A 22,943-nucleotide genomic window follows, 5' to 3' on the forward strand; every position below is an offset into this window, starting at 1 on the left:
GATTATTATTATTATTGTCATTTTGTTGCATTTAACTGCACTGTGCCATAGCAAAATTAACATCTTGTATTCTAAATTATAATAATTATTTGTTTATATAAAAAAAGAATTAAATTAACAAAATATTTAATATCTTTGTCTTATCTAATTAATACAATATGTTGTTAGTTTTTTTCCAATTTGCTTAAAACATTGTAAAAAAATCCAATTCTAGGGGTTGGGTCATGTTCCAAAGAGCTACGAAAAAAACCTGGATTTTGGTTCACAACTGACTGAAAAATTAGCAACCATAGACACATGTATATAAAGTTCACTTCAGTCTGGGCTGAATTAAATCAAACATCCTATCACCCTTAATATATTCACCCTGGACTACAACAGATACCATAAACATTCTAATTAAGGAAACATATAGTGTTTTAATTGTGAATAAAACATTCTAAATAGAATTAATACATCACCAATGTTTCATGTGACTACTACCACAAACAACAATAACAGAAGGTATAGACAAACTTTCCAGCAGTTTTGTATGTTATAATTTATAAAAAGTGCATTATTTTTAAGAAATACGGTAAGAATTTTATTTTTTGCATTAGAGGATGCAATATAATACTCCCATTGAAAGTTAGAAAATAATTATGCTGTTCACAGCTGGTTTTCTCTCAGACAACAAAATACAAGTAAGTTCTTTAAATTTCATAAAAAGGAAATATATTCAAAAAAAAATTGAACTTGTTGATTTGTCATTAATGACAAACCATTCTAACAATTATTTCTGCAAAAGATAATAAAAAGATGTTACAAAATAATTTTTTAAAATATGAAATAACAAGAAATGGTACAATTTTTTTTTTTATTTTTAAGATTTTCTTGAATTTTCACTACCGCTGGAAAGTCTGTGTAAAACCATGTGAAATCTACTTTTATTTAAAATTGTCACATTGTGATTGGAGGTTGAACACCATGTGACTTGGTCATGTGATCTAGTCATGTGACACTTACTTTTCATATGAAACTAATCCACTCCCTGCTCTGTGGTGTGCAAGAAATAAATGTGCAATAAAAGTAATAATATATTTTAACTTTAATAAAGTTGTACTGACTCGTTCATTTGTTTTGTGTTTTTTTTACACCAATTTCAACACATTTTTGGGTGGGTTCACCAAACTGGATTTCCTGGATAATTAACCAGTAATTACCAATTACCAATTATTTCACAAATGACAGAATGATCTTTTAAGAATCAATGTCATTAAATCAGCCAACTATTATCCATGCCCGTGATATTTATGCCATTCTGAATCAGCCACCGTTGATGGGTAGCATATAGCGATTGTAACCAAAATTTCTCAAGAAATCATTTACATGTACATAGTAAAAAAGTGCACCTATCCCATGCAGTGAGTGCTCCATTCAATGGATCTCATCAACTCTTGAATATGTTACATTTTCATTTTTAGTTTCCTTAACTTTTAAAATACATATTTCCAGTATCACCACCAAAGTACTTTTGTGCAAAATAAAACATTCATCACATTTAAAGGTACATTACCAGAACATAAACCACAACAAATTAAAGGTATATATAGAGAGTTGAGCACAAAACTGTTGAAAGTTCTTCTTTATTTTCATATAAGTTACGGCAGTTTTGCGGTCAACCCTCAAATTACTTTTATGACGCAAACTGTGAAAAATCATGCATGTTAACATGCATTCTTTTGTTTGCCATAATGTGTTCGCTAGACAATGTCTTTCTTTACAATAGCGTATTATTTGACACCAGGTATTGAAAATAACTGTGAACTCCAACGAAGATTACAGTAATATCTTTTTTTAACCTGAGCGGTGGTTTATGCGAATTTATGATTTTTGACAGTCACATCCTCGAATTCAAAATAGCGCGAATATTTGTAAAGACCCAAAAAATGGACCTTTCTGCGAATTCAAATACACATACAGTACCTCCTAATCAACTTACTTGTTGCTGGCCTTAGTGTTAGCATAATTAACCAGCCACTCTATAATATCCTGGTTCAAATCACTCAGCTTCTTTGCCAGTTCCTCGGCATTGGACAGTGATTCATGGACCTTGTTTGAGGCCTCCTCAAGGTCAATCTCTGGTTTGTCCTCCACTAGTTCATCCTCATCTAGCTTAGAATTGTCCAAGAAAAACTGGAAACATAAATATAATGTTTATTGTCTAGATTGGTATACTTAGGGAAAAGCTTTTGATACCTTCATTCATTTATAACTCGATGAGAATAAAAATGAGATCACTGATAACTAAAACATTATAACTTGTAAAATATCAGTTTGTATAGACTTCCTACTGAAATAACCTAGAGCTAAAGTCAGGCAATAAAGCTACCTAATTTACAGGACTAATACAATTAATCACATACCCTAATCATATACTTATTTTGCCACTCCGTAAAAATGGTATTGCACGACAGTGCATTTATTTTGATGTAACGTCATTTTTATAATATAAACATAGCGTTAAGATGCACTTAATGTTAGCGTTTTACTATAGGCACGTCCATGGAAAATGTTTCTTTTTCACTTCAAACGATATTTATTTATGGTATTATGATAAATAGAACATTAAATTTGTGTAAGTTTAATACTATATTTATTGAACTCGTTGAATAAAGTAATATTATGCTCGCCAAAAGCAGGCAAAACATAATTTTATTCAACTCATTTAATAATTTGAGTATTAAACATATACTCATTTTATATCTTCTATATAGAAGATTCAGACTGTGTGTACCTGATTAACTTGTTGTAGAAGCTGCATTTTCTGTGCGCACACATCTTGGAAACCAACAACAAACACCGTCACCTGTTGTTGATATTTCTTCTTCTTTACAGTGTCTGTAATAATCTCTTCTAGTTCTTTCTGTAAACATAACAAGATCACATGACCAAATCACAGCCAATCACAAGAATTTTAATATTGTATTATTATACATGTTATTGTGAAGAAAACTGAGATGGGATATTTATGTACTTAAATGGCAATGGTTAATATTTATCATTTAAAGGTTGATTAACTCTTACATGTCCCTTTAAAGGAACTCCACTGAGGTCTAATAACCTTAAAATACGAATTTCCAAATTTTGCTTAATTCAGCTGTGGCATTTAAAGCAGAAGGATATGCAAATGATAATTACAAAATACACTAAGAAATGAATAGAAAGTTGTATTTTTGTGCTATTCTTAGCCCAATTTGAGTAAAAAGCATTGCAATGCTTTTCAGTTTAGGGTCATTTTGAACAATAAAAAAAATGTTCCTGATAAACAGAGTGAGCGAATTAAATTTTACAAACACGCTTTTAGTCTAGACCTACATCAAATGGAATATAAATCTCGAATAATTATTTCCAGTCCTGTCATGTCAAAAAACCTCAGTGGAGTCCCTTTAAGCATCATTTGAAGCATTAACAGGAGTCAGAGTAAAACCACCAGCCATCTGTAAATCTCTGTAAATCTATATCTGGACAGCTGCCTCAAATGTCAATAATCCCTGGCAAGGATCAAACTAACAGTGATGAGTGATGAGTGACAATTAAAAATCATTAACCAAATTAGCAAAAGAGACCTGTCATGTGCAAAATTGAGCAACTGATTAATTAAGATAAAATACTTACAATGTCCTCAATGTATTCTACATTAGGAGAGCCTCTTGGATCACCAAACATGGTCTGGGTAGACATTTCATAGGACACATAGATCTGAAATGGTAAAGAAATGAAATAACAAGACAGCATCAGAATTAAATAATCCTTTTCCCTGCTAAAGATCTTTCATGGACATGTCCTTTTTATAATCTGGACAATGTCATTACAATTTGTCAATTTAAGTGAAAATTTCAAATAATGAACTGACCTAATAGCAAACAGTAAAGGCCATGATCAGTCTGCAATTGTTACATCATTAGATTCTGTATGTGCCAGCAGCCAAACTTCACTTGAGAATTAAGGCAGCTGTAACTTGCAAACATGGAAAATTTCAAAGTCCACAGCAAGATTCAAACCTACATGTACAGCAGTGAAGATCAAATTATTCTTGGCCAGTTGGTCCTCTATTAAGAATGGTGCCCATAGAGATTAAGTTATAAGTTAAAGCTTACATTGTCCACCCTGTCCATAACTTTGTCCAGTTCTTCTTTAGTCTCATCTGCCACTCTCTGTGCCAGAGACCGGGTGTTCTTGTCAATGATAGCCTTTGCCGGGGCATCCCCTCGGTCAATGATCGATATACTTCCAACATAATTCATCTTTCTTGTCAATCGGGCATCACAATTTCACTTTCATATCAGTACAGTCTGAAACAAAAGTTATAACTTGCCTAATATTTCTAAAAATACAATTTTCATTACCGCAGTGAAATGAAACAAAATTTTACTTTGATTTGATTTGCTGCTTTTCTTATGTATGGTAATGTGACAAAGTTTGACTTTATATTACTATGACTTGTATGGGGAATGGCGACTTAATTGCGGTCATCAAATGTCAACTTAGAAATATTCACACTGAGCCTCTTACATTTTCTCTCAGTAAATTAATGTGCTTCAAATGGTATAATTTTTTGCAGAAAAATAACTTGCAGCAGTATGATCTCGTGTCAGGATTGTCTAAAACCAAGTCTTCCTGTTAAACTGTTGTGATGCCTAAGCATTGGATGTCTCACATATAGTATATCTGCACACATAAAAATCACCCTTGTCTAGAATTTCATCAGTTTAAACAAGATTACCTGTAACTTTACAATCAAGAAAAAATAAGCAATAAAATTTATTTTATTTTGACTTTTGTGGTATTTCTAACATAATATATCCACCTCTTGTATGAGGGCACTGTGGACCAGCATCAAGTCTGAATTAGGGCAGCACCTTAGAGGCTGTGAACCCTTATAATGCGAGATAATCAGATGCATAAGCAAACTGGCATTAGGTTTAACAGTCCATGCATACCTAAAATGCCCTAACATGAAGTCATGAAAATTAATCAATGTAACATAATGTTATTATATATTGTTATAACTGCTTTAAAAGACTATGCCTAATTATTGATCAACTGTCATGCAAATTGAAGCAAACATAAGACCAATCTTAAAGTATAGTATTTAAAGGTAGCTGCTTGTCCCATTAGCTATTATGTTAAGCATGCATTTGTGTATACAAAGGCTTGTAATAAATCATTCTTACATAGATAATAAAACAATTTATTGCCCTAATTTTGAACATGTTTATTTGACACCTTAAACTGTTAAAGGCAAGGGAATAGCAGAGGAAATTAGATTTGATCTCTTTTCTTTAATTCCCAACAGTCATAGTCGCACCTATTACCTACGGGCGGAGGGTTGTGGTTAAAACTAACCAGCACATAATGTGTACCCTCTTTTATTATATTACCCTAATTGATTCAATTATGCTCACTTATAATTACTTGTGACAAAGCGAATTTTAAGTTGAAACGAAATATTTTTACTACTAGTTACGACATCCATGAATCCGTTATTTTCCTTGACCAAAATACAATGTTTACGTTCCAAAAAGGGGTTTGACATTGATTTGAAAACAATAAACAAAAGTTATTTATAGCCGCATCATTTCCGTAGCCAATTAAGCGACCTATTTAGGTAAATATTGAACAAAATATCTCAATATTTACTTTGACAGTGGCTAAGACAGTTGATATCCATTAAACAAATAATAAATACGATAAATGGCTAACTGACATTATTCATTAAGCGTTTTGAGTCAATATTTACTTTAAATAGTGCAGGAAATCAATGGTCGTCGCCATTTTGGATAAAACGGGCACTTGATTGGTGCACGTGACCTGTTGCTATAGACAACACCAAGCACAGGATATGGCTAAAATTATATCGATATCGATATGATCTCTACGAAGCAAATGTAGTAAATAATTGCAGTATAAAAACACTTTGTAAGTCAAATGTTTATCATCCCTCTAGGCCAATAAATTGTACTAAGCGTTTTAAAATATATTATGATGTTTTATGTATCATCCAACCTTTCAAATACACAGAACATACGGGGAGTTTAATTTAGAACTACACTATATCTTTATACATAAATATATACATACATACATTTATACACGTACTTGTAAGTACTTCTTTACCAATTATTAATGTTTGGCATCTTATTTCTCAGTCCAGTTATTTATGAGTAGGCCCTACTTGTATGCTTGTTCAGAAAGAGGCCGCGATCTTGGTAATGTTTTATAAACAGTATTCAAATTTCATTTAGATCTACTTAAAATGCTAACCATTAACTACTTAAAATGCTTTATTAATGTAGAAAATAACGATATCGTAAAGTCGATGTATATAGTTACGTCTATAATATTTTTGAATGACCCTTAAATTTGTGTAATGAAGAAGAACATATTTCAGTAAGAAATGAAGAGTTTCAAAGACTAAAAATGTGTATTTTATTGCTACCCAATCAATCTTTTGTGCACTTTTTAAGAAATAAAATCATCGAAATTTTCATAATGCATCAATACATGATTCTCAATTGGAGACGAATAAAGAAACACTCTTGTAACAACCACACTTATTATCTAACGTTAAAAAGAACGCCATAAAGTAAGTACAGGTAGTAAATTCAAAAATAGAAACAAAAAATATAATTGTAAACAACTGTGAATTTCAAATTCCTTCAGTAAGTTGTACAAATATTTATTTCGCACAACTGATCAAAGTGGTTTCTTTCCTCAGTCCTCGATCAGTAGAGTAACTTTAAATTCTAATAATAACTGAAGAATTGCGGGAAGATCACTGCGATTTTTGAACATTCTGGACAGTCAAACTGCTCTAATACGACTCAATGACCCATAGAATCCTTCCTTAATGATTTAGGTGACAGTTGTTTGAAAGGCACAGAAATTTTAGACATAAAGAAGGCATTTGATTGGGTAGATCACAATATATTGTTACATACATGTAAGTTAAAATTATACAATTTCTCAAACGCTTCACACGCTTTGTCAAATATGGAAATAATCATTCAAATAGTAGAAAAGAGAAATCAGGGGTCCCTCAGGGGTCTATACTAGGCACGGCCTTTATCCTTAATTAATTTAGTTAATGATATGCCATATTTAGTAGAACACACTAACGAAAGCTGAAGATACTTCAATGTAGTATGCATGCATCAGATAAAAACATTGAAGTCATCCAAAGAGCCATGCAATGTGATTTTGATAATATCAGTAAAAAGTGTAAACTCAACAACATGGCAATGAATCCGAAAAAGATCATATTACAACTTGTATGGTAATTGGGTCAGAAAAGGAATTAAAATCCAAACCTTCATTAGATATAAATATAGAAAGTATAGGCCTATGCCTAAGTGAAATTATGAGGTATTTACCTAAAATTATGGAATATTCAAATAAAGCACGTCTGGAAAAAAAATGCAAAAAAATGCTTTCTTATGCATTAATCGTACTTTTTATCCGCTGAAAGTAAAGAAAGAAGAAAATAATTTACAATGCGTATGTTTTTACCATGTTTTGATTATTTTTGTATAATATACAGTATGCCGCGAGTACTTGCAGCAAAACTGAATTTGAAGAAGTGAATAATTACAAATTGCAGAAACGCACAGCGAATATCATATTGTGTAAACCAGTTAAAACGCCATTTGTACAACTTTTCCTTAAATTAAACTGGTTAACTTTTGAAAATACATGCACGTATATATCATACTGTATTATTAGCATTTAAATCTATACAAGGAGTGACTAAATTTCAGATATCCTTAATTACTATAGTAGTGCTCTTAAAAAATGGAACATGTACACTTTAGCATAATACATGTCAGACCTAATACAAATTATGTTAAAGAACTTTAGAAATAAAGCTATGCATGTATGGAATAATTTGCATTTATATATTAAAGAATTTTCGTCACTATATGTTCTTAAAAAGAAAAATGAAAACATACATGTATATTACTTGGTATACGAATCTGATGAATGGATATGTCTGTACATGCACTTAAAAATTATTTCCCTTTATCCATTCATGGTACGGGACTCGATGAAAATAAACTTAATTTATAAGTATTTATATAGGATTAATCACCACTTTCTCTATAGTTCACACTGCTTGCAATTTTCAGGGAGGGAACTTAATGAGCTTCATTTTGTACCCTCCCATTGTTTCTTTACATTACTTACCTCCCTTGCAATTTCCTGAAGAAATAAACTGCATATTGAACCAAATAGTAAACTGCATTCACCTGCGACTGCCATTTGTAGTTTCTAGTGAGAAAAATATTTTTCTAAAACACAACCTCCCAGCCCTGGCTCCATTTCACATGTCACTTTGAATGAAAGAGTTTACTTCTCTTTACATCTAACACCATTTGCAATTCCCAAAAAAGAAACTAAAACTTCCTCACTTTGCCTGTATCTTTAGTGAAGTTTACTATGTTGTGTGTTTTCATACTATCCCTTATTTTACCTGATGCAGGGACTTATAAACTATTTAAATGCAATGCCTGTATGTCACTTGTCCTGAACGTAATTGAGTACTGAACAAACAAGTTACTTCCCTTTGAATTATCAAGTCATTTGCAATCTTTCAGCATTATCTTGGAATATATCAAGAATGAAGTTGAATAAGAACGTAACAAGTTCATAAAATGCATTATATTTATTTATACACTGAAGCTTAACAAAAGTAAACATAACCAATACTTAGAAAATAAAATAAAAATAAATCTATAGTACTATAAAATAAGAAATTCTATACATGAAAAAACATGTATAGACAATTTTAGCATTTTGTTACGGCCATCATTGTTTTTTCATTTTCGACCTGTTCATTAGCAAAGGTGTATGTACACACAATACAAAAGCAGGAAAATATGCTAGAAAATGGTGTAAATATCTCCCACTCTGCTCTGCGTCGAGAAATTTTCAGTACTTTTTGTACCATACACTTCACCATTCCACATGAATTAAGATCGAAGCCTAGAAAAACACAATGGGCCAAACAAAATACCAAATAGACAATAGAAAATAACAATAAAAAGTTGAAAAACACAAAAAAGCAGTTCATTATACCAAGGCAAGACGGTATAGCAGGAAATATGTAGTCGATATATATTTGCATAGTTCTTCTAAAAGCTTTAAATTTGGTGATTATTAATTTGATAAAATGATTGGCAAATGATGCAAATATTATTTTAATGTTTTATCTACTCTGGAAGCTGCAAAGAATGGATCAGATATATACATGGACTTGTATTTACACATATGCTTTTTAAACAATATGTGTTCTATGCGGTAAAAGCTAGTAAGGAATACACAGTGCCAATACACGTGTTGTCACCTACTCAATCATACTGAGTGTAAGGCTCACAGACATAAGAAATGTTAACTTATTGCAGCTAGTAAACCCCTTGCTTCACATTAGAGCAACATTTCTATTATATTTTGTTAGTGTTCTGGTTTTATGCCGAGATATAGTGCACACATTTTTGTATTTGTAACTTGAAAATAAAGTCACATTTGTTGTTATATATATCATAGCTTTACATGCATCATAGATTTATTGAAATTTCACAAGAATTTTTTTTATTATTGTAATAATGTTTTAAATTATTCAAATTATCAAAACATTGACTCATTGTTCTTCCCTCTAATTTCAGGGTTTATAACGAAAAAATTATAAAAATCATGAAAAATGATTAATTATAACAGGGGTAGTAACTCTGTACAACAAGGGAGGTAATTAATTATCAATTAAGGACAATATATAAAGAAGCTTATAAGAACTTAGTTAATTAAATATATTAAGCAATTACACTTATACAATACATATCTACTTATAAATACATGTACTAAACAGATTATTTTCATTACCCTTCAAGATAGATAACAATTTTTTTAATTATATAACCATATATTCTTTATGTAGTAACTCTATAAAATAATTCTTGCTCAAAAGTTTTCTATTTGCACTTAGTATCCAATATTATTTTTTGAAATATTTGAAAATTTGAACATCTGGACTTTGCCTCACATTGTATACAAAAATGTACATAAGAAAGGTATCTAAATATACAAGACATTTTTAGAAATTTGAGCAATGAGTGGCATTGTAAAGAAAATTTAAACAAAGACAAAGCTGTCAAATGTGTCCTTACACAACATGTACAAGGAATTAGAAAAAGAACGTCAACAAAAAATCACAGAAGAAATAAAAGCTATACAGATGTTCTTTAAAAATTATGGACAGGGTATCCTCAAAGGTTGCCAAACATGGCAAAAAATGACAGTGTTCCACTGAAGACTGCCAAATATGGTTCAGGAAAACTTAATACAAGTCTTAGATAATTGTACTTTCAAAATGATCACTTTAATCTACTTCTTCAAATGACTTCACCACAAATGAAACCATTAAGTAATAAAAACTAAAATTATTTTCCCATTACTTTACACTCAATCTGGAATACCAAATTTACATTCATTTTCAATATGGATTTCTTTTTATGTTGGGTCATACTTTTGTCTATGAAATTGGGACTAACGATAACATTTTCAGTCCAAGATGAAATACATGCAGTCAATGTAGCAGAGTATATACATGTATATATTTGTCACCTTAGTGCAGTAATGGGTTAACTTCTTATGTAATTTCATGGAAGTTACCCCATTACTGCACTAAGGTGACAATATTATCAGTACTTCTCAGAAATAACGAGGAAATTTTACTCAAAAATATTTAATAACTAGGAAATTAACTCTGAATTAACTAGAAAATTTAATCAGAAATAACTTGGAAATTTAATCAGAAATAACTTGGAAATTACTCAGAAATAACTAGGAAATTTACTCAGAAATAACTAGGAAATTTACTCAGAAATAACTAGGAAATTTACTCAGAAATAACTAGGAAATTTACTCAGAAATAACTAGGAAATTTACTCAGAAATAACTAGGAAATTTACTCAGAAATAACTAGGAAATACAACACAACATACACAAAGTACAACACCAATGATATGAGTATTGCTGCATGAATTAACTCAACATGTCACAAAATTTAAACACAACTACGGTACCCAATCATGTGTTCTACACATATGCAACACACATTTAAGCCTGCATATGAAAAAAACTAGTCTGGGGGCATAATTTAAAGAGTTGTCTATCCACAAACATACTCCAGTTCTTCTACACTAATAATTAGTTATAAATGGAGAAACTTGACAACATCTACTAAGTGTGTTCCATATACAGTCTATCCTGTATAACAAGGCCATACCACACCCAGGGAAAAATTGTAAGAGTTGTCCGTCTTAACATATAGCCTCTCAAAGTAAATGTGTAATTTTACTCCACCATTATACACAGTAAATAAAAAGTTGGGGGTCTAAAGGGACAGGTGTTTCTATGTCAGGTCTTTGCTCCAAAAGTGGACATAAGCACAGGTGCAACTGTATGTAAAAATAATAAAAGGGTTACAACTCTGCATTAAATAATCCCAGCAAAATACTAATCAAAACCCACAACTTTTATTTCATTGACACACTAGTATTCAAAAATAAGATTTCATTCATTAAATTTTTTCAACTGAAAACAAAAAAGATATGCACACTGTTGATAGGGCGTTTAATAATACCCATTAAAAAAAACAACATAATTGAACATCATTTTTTTGGGACAAATTATAGACAAAAGGACCTTCAAATTATTATGCCTAACTATTTGATACAGAACTTATCTATACATATAATCTGTACATGATTTAAACTATCAACATAATTATACAACTAACATTTCTACAAATACTATTATAAACATTAAGCCAAGAAATTTCAATTAGTCATATACTGCACCTAACACGCAATCATGTATATAACCAAAGAAAAACCCATTTCATTGCTCATTCAAGCTCACTACAAAGTATAAATTTCTAAATTCTTTCGCACTCAAACAGATCTAGCATTTCTGACAAGCAAAACACATGTTCGGACAATATCAAACCCTGATAAATTATCTATATTTTTGTTAAATAATTAATCTGGCAAGTTTTATTTTAACACTATAACAACATTTAATTTCAAACATAATTATATGCAATGATTTTAGCTCAAGTGTGATGTGAACTTGAAATCTATTTGAACCACTCTCAAGTCTTGTTTCCTGGAACTTACCAGTACTGATCTCATATGAGGGAACACTGTTGTGACCCCGGTAGGGCTTGAACCCATAATTCCTGGGTTCAGAGGTACCAACAATACCTTGACCACTAGGTTATCACTAATTTGTACCTTGACCACTGGGTTATCACTAATTTTACAACATTTAGTTTATATATATTTTTTAACTAATCCAAAACCCCAATAAACACAACAAGTGTAATGTTTTTCCTCAACAATTACAACAAGAAATTATAAAACAACAATTTTTTATCTTATCTACAAAGGTATTATCTTTTTGTGTGATAAAGTTTAAAAACAACACTAACTTAACTTATTAAATAAACACCAATTTCACAATTTCATTAAAAAAACAACATTTTATTTGCTACAAAACTATATAAAGCAATATTTTTTGTTTTGCCCATAAACAAACAAGGATAGTCATGGACAAGAAAAAGTAAATAAATAGAAATGGCACTTTACATGTAGATCATTGAATAAAGACATTTCCTAACACTAGCATTGGCAAGACAAGTCTATCTTTACAAGAATGCAACAAAAGCAACAAAAAACCCTAATAATAAAGAATTGGTTTCAGAACAATCTTAAGTTCATCTAAAGTACTAATATAATATGATAAGCAAACAAGTAAATCAGTAAGAAAAACAAAAATATTGGCAAACACCTATGAATGCCACCCAATGTCCCATTCATAAAGCAAAAAAACAAAAAACAATTAGAAAAATCTATTTTTAGCATCAATGACCTTGACCCAATTAACACAAAATAGCATTAAAATTAAGTCTTTTGAATGGAAAGTGCTAACATAAGTACCAAAACAAACCTTGGGTAGCATAAAAAAATAACCTTAAATATTAGATTCAGACTTTAGGTCTATTTTTCAAGCAAACTCTTCCATATACCCCTACATATTCATTACACCAAAAATGTACACATTTAAATTCACACTCGATTCAAGTCATAATAAACATCTGGTTGAGTATTGACCAGGGTATTTTTACATCCGGTGCAGCCGCATACAAAGTGAAAGAAACAAAGATAGCAAAATATGTCTGGACAAGAATTGATGTAATAACTATAATGTCATGGTATTGTATAATATATTTACCTTTTCAGGGCATTATTACCACAAGGAATAGTGAAAACACCATTAAAGCTTGCCATGCATACACAAAGGCATACATGTAAGTTCAATGACCCATTTTCCTTCTATGACAATGTCGTAAGTCAGCAATCCCGACCTCATATGAAAATAAATGGTCATGACTCAAACCTACCATCCCTAGGTTCAGTCAATGCACCAATACCCTACCAACTTATCCAGTATATCTTATGTATATTTTTCATCTTATCAGTTGTGAAAACATAAACATTTATACATGGTGTAAAGCTTAAAGCCTTCATAATGAGACAGTTGATATAGGAATTAAATGTATACAGATAAAAGTAAATAAAACATTAAATAGAATACATCTATAAATAAATGCACCATGTATAACAAAATATTGTTGCCATGTGAGGACTAATGCAAGCATATACAAAATTAAATACTAAGTGTTTACACAGGAATTTGAATAAGAACCATTCTAACAAAATCTGCAATATTACTTACATAACCAGATATACATGTAGCTAACCTACATTTACACTTTACTTTAATAAATTATAGCATGTAAAATTTACTCCCTAGTACATGTAAACAGTAACAAATAATAGCTGGTACAGTTAACTCCCTAGTACATTTATAAAGTATAAAAACAGAGCTGGTATGATTTACTCCCTAGTACATTTACACAGTAATAAAATCTAGCTGGTACTATTCACTCCCTAGTAATTGTATACAGTAGATCACAGCTGGTATTATTTACTCCCTTGTACATTTATAGGGTAACAAACCATAGCTTGTATGATTTACTCCCTTCTACAATTATAATGTTTTAAAGCCAGATTAACTGAAGATCATGACCTACCATCAATATACATTTATCATTTTACTGCATTCTTTTGCCTTTAGAATATTTACAGTAACATATTGTTGGTGTTAGAACTGAAACTCCGTATAGAACATACATGCCATACCTGGTGGACTAACTTAAATTATCAGTTTATTTTTGATAAAAAAATTTTTTTTTTTTTTATTATTCAGGCTATGCCCATAACATTGAGAATTTCAATTATTTTTTATTTAAAATCAGTCCATGCAATTATTATGAATGAAAACAGTAATAACAAATTCTTGTTAATCATAATGTACAAAATAAAAACTCACTATATACTCCAATACAGATATAGAAAGGATTTTTCTTTTACATTTTACTGTTTCATTTACAAAATTTAAATGAATCCTTGTATTTCAGCCCTTATCAAAATTGCAAATCAAAATAGCTAAACCCATATACAACAGTATAATTCTAAAAAAACAACAACAACATTTTGCCATTTAAAGAAAGCCTTTATAAATTAAACTTTTCTAGCAGTTGAAGAAAAGAAAGTCAAAAATAATTTACAAAACATAAACACCCTAAAATGGATCTAAATTTGGATACATATGTTAAAGACTAAAAGAAATCTGTATCAAAAAATAGTGAGCAAATGTAGTAGAATTACATTGTACATCTCACTTGTGTTGCAATGAGAAAAACATGTATATCTCACTTGTGTTACAGTAAGAAAATTAGTCTATCTCACTTGTGTTGCAATGAGAAAAACATGTATATCTCACTTGTGTTACAGTAAGAAAAATAGTCTATCTCACTTGTGTTACAATAAGAAAAACATGTATATCTCACTTGTGTTACAGTAAGAAAAATAGTCTATCTCACTTGTGTTGCAATGAGAAAAACCTTACATTTATCATCACTCAACATTTTTACTACAATAAATTACCTTTCATTACTGAGCTTGACTTTTAAAAATTTGTTAAATATCTGAAAACAATTAGAGGTTATCAAATAAAAAAATCAAATTTTCGATAATATTGCAACAATTAAACAAAATTTAATAAAAAAAAAAAATTGTGATAATTTTGTTATAAAACCATATCTTAACAATAATCAGTATCCCTTTTCTGCACAGAATTTCTCAGACATCCAAAATACATACATAAACTAATGCATATATACTAGGTCTGAAAAATTGTTAAATTCAAAGAAACCTAGAAATAATCTTTGCCATTATGTAAGGAACATTTTATAATAATTGTTTATAATATTGTCTATTTATAGTTATAACTAATTAAAACAGCAGTTGTATGAATCTGTCTTTTTAATTTACTAAGTTGATTTAATTGGCACTGTCCCAAACTTCTGATATCTTTCCAATTATATACTGAAAAATAATAATATAATATCATTATCTCAAAACTGTAGCATGACACAACAATACCAAAGAAATTCCACCGAGATTTTTAACCTGAAGTGACTCCAACTCCCCCCCCCGACTTGTGTACAATTTGATGAAGGTCTAAACTAATAACTTATTAACACTTTTCACTGACAGAGCTAAGAATCGTACAAAAACTGATTTTCAAGTAACCTCTCAAGTAGAGTGGCGACGTGGCCGAGTGGTTAACGCGTCGGACTAGTAATCTAAGGATTGCTGACCGCGTGGGTTCATACCCTGTCAGGGGCAAGCCGTTGTTTCCTTAAGCAAGAAACTTTACATTCATTGCTTAGTACTGGTTGGTTCCAGGAATGGATTCGAGAGTGTTTCAATAAGCTTACAGCTTCCAACACAATCGAACTAAAATAAATTTGTATAAACCAAGTATATTTCTTAATCATCTTTTGCATATTTTGACTTTAAAAGCATCTTTTACAAGTAAGAATTTTAAATTTTATATTTTTATGCTTTATGACCTCAATGGAGCTCATTTAATAATTATCCCAAAACACTTCAACAGTTCGTGAAAGACATCTCTGTACTCAAATGCAACTCTGTATATGTATTTACTTCAACAATACAGAAAAAAACAACTTTGTACTTATATCAACAATTCAAGAAGGACAACTCTGTACTTACTTCAACAGTTCAAGAAGGACACCTTTGTACTTATATCAACAGTTCAAGAAGAACAACTCTGTACTTATTCCAACAGTTCAAGATAACTCTGTATTTCCTTCAACGGTTAAAGAAGGATAACTCTGGACTTACTTCAACAATTCAAGGATGACAACTATGCACTTACTTCAATGGTTGAAAAAGGACAACTCTGTACTTACTTCAACAGTTCAAGAAGGACAACTCTGCACAAACTTCAACAGTTCAGGAAGGACAACTCTGTACTTACTTCAACAGTTCAGGAAGGACAACTCTGTACTTACTTCAACAGTTCAAGAAGGACAACTCTGTACTTACTCCAACAGTTCAAGAAGGACAACTCTGTACTTACTTCAACAGTTCAAGAAGGACAACTCTGTACTTACTTCAACAGTTCAAGAAGGACAACTCTGTACTTACTTCAACAGTTCAGGAAGGACAACTCTGTACTTACTTCAACAGTTCAAGAAGGACAACTCTGTACTTACTCCAACAGTTCAGAAAGGACAACTCTGTACTTACTTCAACAGTTCAAGAAGGACAACTCTGCACTAACTTCAAAAAATCAAGAAGGACAACTCTGTACTTACTTCAACAGTTCGGGAAGGACAACTCTGTACTTACCTCAACAGTTCAAGAAGGACAACTCTGTACTTACTTCAACAGTTCAAGAAGGACAACTCTGTACTTACTTCAACAGTTCAAGAAGAACAACTCTGTACTTACTTTAACAGTTAAAGAAGGACAACTCTGTACTTACTTCAACAGTTCAGGAAGGACAACTCTGTACTTACTACAACAGTTCAAGAAGGACAACTCTGTACTTACTCCAACAGTTAAAGAAGGACAACTCTATACTAACTCAAACAGTTCAGAAAGGACAACTCTGTACTTACTTCAACAGTTCAGGAAGGACTACTCTGTACTAACTTCAACAGTTCATGAAGGACAACTCTGTACTTACTTCAACAGTTCAAGATGGACAACTCTGTACTTACTTCAACAGATCAGAAAGGACAACTCTGTACTTACTTCAACAGTTCAGGAAGGACAACTCTGTACTTACTTCAACAGTTCAAGAAGGACAACTCTGTACTTACTTCAACAGTTCAGGAAGGACAACTCTGTACTTACTTCAACAGTTCAAGAAGGACAACTCTGCACTAACTTCAACAGTTCAAGAAGGACAACTCTGTACTTACTTCAAACAGTTCAGGAAGGACAACTCTGTACTTACTTCAACAGTTCAAGAAGGACAACTCTCTGTACTTACTCCAACAGTTCAAGAAGGACAACTCTGTACTTACTTCAACAGTTCAAGAAGAACAACTCTGTACTTACTTCAACAGTAAAAGAAGGACAACTCTGTACTTACTTCAACAGTTCAGGAAGGACAACTCTGTACTTACTTCAACAGTTCAAAAGGACAACTCTGTACTTACTCCAACAGTTCAGAAAGGACAACTCTGTACTTACTTCAACAGTTCAAGAAGGACAACTCTGCACTAACTTCAACAGTTCAAGAAGGACAACTCTGTACTTACTTCAACAGTTCGGGAAGGACAACTCTGTACTTACCTCAACAGTTCAAGAAGGACAACTCTGTACTTACTTCAACAGTTCAAGAAGGACAACTCTGTACTTACTTCAACAGTTCAAGAAGAACAACTCTGTACTTACTTTAACAGTTAAAGAAGGACAACTCTGTACTTACTTCAACAGTTCAGGAAGGACAACTCTACTTACTACAACAGTTCAAGAAGGACAACTCTGTACTTACTCCAACAGTTCAAGAAGGACAACTCTATACTTACTCAAACAGTTCAGAAAGGACAACTCTGTACTTACTTCAACAGTTCAGGAAGGACTACTCTGTACTAACTTCAACAGTTCATGAAGGACAACTCTGTACTTACTTCAACAGTTCAAGAAGGACAACTCTGTACTTACTTCAACAGTTCAGAAAGGACAACTCTGTACTTACTTCAACAGTTCAGGAAGGACAACTCTGTACTTACTTCAACAGTTCAGAAAGGACAACTCTGTACTTACTTCAACAGTTCAAGAAGAACAACTCTATACTTACTTCAACAGTTCAAGAAGGACAACTCTGTACTTATTCCAACAGTTGAAGAAGGACAACTCTGTACTTACTTCAACAGTTCAAGAAGGACAACTCTGTACTTACTTCAACAGTTCAAGAAGAACAACTCTGTACTTACTTCAACAGTTCAAGAAGAACAACTCTGTACTTATTCCAACAGTTCAAGATAACTCTGTATTTCATTCAACGGTTAAAGAAGGATAACTCTGGACTTACTTCAACAATTCAAGGATGACAACTATGTACTTACTTCAAAGGTTGAAAACGGACAACTCTGTACTTACTCCAACAGTTCAAGAAGGACAACTCTGTACTTACTTCAACAGTTCAAGAAGGACAACTCTGCACTAACTTGAACAGTTCAAGAAGGACAACTCTGTACTTACTTCAACAGTTCAGGAAGGACAACTCTGTACTTACTTCAACAGTTCAAGAAGGACAACTCTGTACTTACTTCAACAGTTCAAAGAAGGACAACTCTGTACTTACTCCAACAGTTCAGAAAGGACAACTCTGTACTTACTTCAACAGTTCAAGAAGGACAACTCTGCAATAACTTCAACAGTTCAAGAAGGACAACTCTGTACTTACTTCAACAGTTCAAGAAGGACAACTCTGTACTTACCTCAACAGTTCAAGAAGGACAACTCTGTACTTACTTCAACAGTTCAAGAAGGACAACTCTGTACTTACTTCAACAGTTCAAGAAAAACAACTCTGTACTTACTTTAACAGTTAAAGAAGGACAACTCTGTACTTGCTCCAACAGTTCAGAAAGGACAACTCTGTACTTACTTCAACAGTTCAAGAAGGACAACTCTGCAATAACTTCAACAGTTCAAGAAGGACAACTCTGTACTTACTTCAACAGTTCAGGAAGGACAACTCTAACTTACTACAACAGTTCAAGAAGGACAACTCTGTACTTACTCCAACAGTTCAAGAAGGACAACTCTATACTTACTCAAACAGTTCAGAAAGGACAACTCTGTACTTACTTCAACAGTTCAGGAAGGACTACTCTGTACTAACTTCAACAGTTCATGAAGGACAACTCTGTACTTACTTCAAACAGTTCAAGAAGGACAACTCTGTATTTACTTCAACAGTTCAGAAAGGACAACTCTGTACTTACTTGAACAGTTCAGGAAGGACAACTCTGTACTTACTTCAACAGTTCAGAAATGACAACTCTGTACTTACTTGAACAGTTCAGGAAGGACAACTCTGTACTTACTTCAACAGTTGAAGAAGGACAACTATGTACTTACTTCAACAGTTCAAGAAGGACAACTCTGTACTTACTTCAAACAGTTCAAGAAGGACAACTCTATACTTACTTCAACAGTTTAGGAAGGACAACTCTGTACTTACTTCAACAGTTTCAAGAAGAACAACTCTGTACTTACTTTAACAGTTAAAGAAGGACAACTCTGTACTTACTTCAACAGTTCAGGAAGGACAACTCTACTTACTACAACAGTTCAAGAAGGACAAACTCTGTACTTACTACTAAAAAACAGTTCAAGAAGGACAACTCTATACTTACTCAAACAGTTCAGAAAGGACAACTCTGTACTTACTTCAACAGTTCAGAAGGACTACTCTGTACTAACTTCAACAGTTCATGAAGGACAACTCTGTACTTACTTCAACAGTTGAAGAAGGACAACTCTGTACTTACTTCAACAGTTGCAAGAAGGACAACTCTGTACTTACTTCAACAGTTCAAGAAGGACAACTCTATACTTACTTCAACAGTTTAGGAAAGGACAACTCTGTACTTACTTCAACAGTTTCAGGAAGGACAACTCTGTACTTACTTCAACAGTTCAAGAAGGACAACTCTGTACTTACTTCAACAGTTCAAGAAGGACAACTCTGTACTTACTCCAACAGTTCAGAAAGGACAACTCTGTACTTACTTCAACAGTTCAAGAAGGACAACTCTGCAATAACTTCAACAGTTCAAGAAGGACAACTCTGTACTTACTTCAACAGTTCAAGAAGGACAACTCTGTACTTACCTCAACAAGTTCAAGAAGGACAACTCTGTACTTACTTCAACAGTTCAAGAAGGACAACTCTGTACTTACTTCAACAGGTTCAAGAAAAAAACAACTCTGTACTTACTTTAACAGTTAAAGAAGGACAACTCTGTACTTACTCCAACAGTTCAGAAAGGACAACTCTGTACTTACTTCAACAGTTCAAGAAGGACAACTCTGCAAATAACATCAACAGTTCAAGAAGGACAACTCTGTACTTACTTCAACAGTTCAGGAAGGACAACTCTGTACTTACTACAACAGTTCAGAAGGACAACTCTGTACTTACTCCAACAGTTCAAGAAGGACAACTCTATACTTACTCCAACAGTTCAGAAAGGACAACTCTGTACTTACTTCAACAGTTCAGGAAGGAACTACTCTGTACTAACTTCAACAGTTCATGAAGACAACTCTGTACTTACTTCAACAGTTCAAGAAGGACAACTCTGTACTTACTTCAACAGTTCAGAAAGGACAACTCTGTACTTACTTGAACAGTTCAGGAAGGACAACTCTGGGTACTTTACTTCAACAGTTCAGAAATGACAAACTCTGTACTTACTTGAACAGTTCAGGGAAGGACAAACTCTGTACTTACTTCAACAGTTGAAGAAGGACAACTATGTACTTACTTCAACAGTTCAAGAAGGACAACTCTGTACTTACTTCAACAGTTCAAGAAGGACAACTCTATACTTACTTCAACAGTTTAGGAAGGACAATCTGTACTTACTTCAACAGTTTCAAGAAGAACAACTCTGTACTTACTTTAACAGTTAAAGAAGGACAACTCTGTACTTACTTCAACAGTTCAGGAAGGACAACTCTGTACTTACTACAACAGTTCAAGAAGGACAACTCTGTACTTACTCCAACAGTTTCAAGAAGGACAACTCTATACTTACTCAAACAGTTCAGAAAGGACAACTCTGTACTTACTTCAACAGTTTCAGAAAAGGACAACTCTGTACTTACTTGAACAGTTCAGGAAGGACAACTCTGTACTTACTTCAACAGTTCAGAAATGACAACTCTGTACTTACTTGAACAGTTCAGGAAGGACAACTCTGTACTTACTTCAACAGTTGAAGAAGGACAACTATGTACTTACTTCAACAGTTCAAGAAGGACAACTCTGTACTTACTTCAACAGTTCAAGAAGGACAACTCTATACTTACTTCAACAGTTCAGGAAGGACAACTCTGTACTTACTTCAACAGTTCAGGAAGGACAACTCTGTACTTACTTCAACAGTTCAAGAAGGACAAGTCTGTACTTACTTCAACAGTTCAGAAAGGACAACTCTGTACTTACTTCAACAGTTCAAGAAGAACAACTCTGTACTTACTCCAACAGTTCAGGAAGGACAACTCTATACTTACTTCAACAGTTCAAGAAGGACAACTCTGTACTTATTCCAACAGTTGAAGAAGGACAACTCTGTACTTACTTCAACAGTTCAAGAAGAACAACTCTGTACTTACTTCAACAGTTCAAGAAGAACAACTCTGTACTTATTCCAACAGTTCAAGATAACTCTGTATTTCATTCAACGGTTAAAGAAGGATAACTCTGGACTTACTTCAACAATTCAAGGATGACAACTATGTACTTACTTCAATGGTTGAAAAAGGACAACTCTGTACTTACTCCAACAGTTCAAGAAGGACAACTCTGCACTAACTTCAACAATTCAAGATAGACAACCCTGCACTTACTTAAACAGTTCAAGAAGAACAACTCTGTACTTACTTCAACAGTTTTCTTATCAGTTATATGAATCTCTTTCTTAGTGCTTGACCCTCCGAATAAAAACTTCTTCTCTTTCTCCTTCAAGACAAGCTCAAAACCCTTGTTGTTTGCCTTAGGTTTCTCTTTCAACTCTGCCCAAACATACGTAAATTCACAATTCCATTGTCCAAAGATTTCACCACGACTTGCAAAAATTACTCTCCTTTATAGAAAAACAGGAAAAATATGTATCGTACAAGTATCATGTACATACATGACTAAAGCATGTTTGTATGCACAATGTAGTTGTATATCTATATAAAACAAGAGGGCCATGATGGCCCTAAGTCGTTCACCAGAAAGAACTGCTTTCCAGTGTTGGAATGTCAATATATTGTAATATTAAATTTGAGCATAGAATGCTTGTTTTAACAATAATTTGAAGAAATGCCATGACCTGGGGTATTTAAGCTTTAGCTTCAACGGAGCTAATCAAATTAATATGAGCAAATTTGATAAAAGACTACTTAAGAATGCTACAAAGTTTGGTGATCATGTATCAATAATTTCAGTAGGAAATGATGTTCAAAGGTTTTTTCTATTTTTCTATTTTTTAGCTTTAGTGGCCCCTAAAAGGGGCTAATCAAATTAATATGAGCAAACTTGATAAAAGACTACCCGAGAATGCTACAAAGTTTGGTGATCATCCATCAATTAGTTCTGTAGCAATAGCATTTAAATGAATATCAATTTTTAATTTTAGCGGCCCCTAAAAGGGGCCAATCAAAATATGA

The 22,943-nt window shown here is 32.5% G+C and overlaps 2 protein-coding genes across 2 annotated transcripts in view; both read right to left on the bottom strand.

Annotated features, from left to right (window-relative positions):
- Positions 1 to 5,828, bottom strand: part of LOC132742165 (myosin-6-like) — a 159,160-nt gene extending 153,332 nt beyond the window's left edge. Inside the window, exons 1-6 of the mRNA XM_060730493.1 lie at positions 5,683 to 5,828; positions 4,140 to 4,334; positions 3,658 to 3,741; positions 2,777 to 2,905; positions 1,982 to 2,175; positions 1,006 to 1,035 (exon numbers count right to left, since the gene is read on the bottom strand). Coding sequence (XP_060586476.1) covers positions 1,006 to 1,035; positions 1,982 to 2,175; positions 2,777 to 2,905; positions 3,658 to 3,741; positions 4,140 to 4,286 — 584 coding nt within the window. The 5' untranslated portion in view covers positions 4,287 to 4,334; positions 5,683 to 5,828. The remainder of the gene's footprint in view (positions 1 to 1,005; positions 1,036 to 1,981; positions 2,176 to 2,776; positions 2,906 to 3,657; positions 3,742 to 4,139; positions 4,335 to 5,682) is intronic.
- A 2,861-nt stretch (positions 5,829 to 8,689) lies between these two features.
- The window catches only part of LOC132742166 (intermembrane lipid transfer protein VPS13C-like), a 54,655-nt gene continuing 40,401 nt past the window's right edge, over positions 8,690 to 22,943 (bottom strand). Inside the window, 2 exon segments of the mRNA XM_060730494.1 lie at positions 8,690 to 15,551; positions 22,171 to 22,372. Of these exon segments, the coding sequence (XP_060586477.1) occupies positions 15,507 to 15,551; positions 22,171 to 22,372 (247 nt within the window). The 3' untranslated portion in view covers positions 8,690 to 15,506.

Source organism: Ruditapes philippinarum, unplaced genomic scaffold (assembly GCF_026571515.1).
Source record: "Ruditapes philippinarum isolate M1 unplaced genomic scaffold, ASM2657151v2 ctg1133_1_1_1_1, whole genome shotgun sequence".
NCBI classification, from domain to species: Eukaryota; Metazoa; Mollusca; class Bivalvia; order Venerida; family Veneridae; genus Ruditapes; species Ruditapes philippinarum.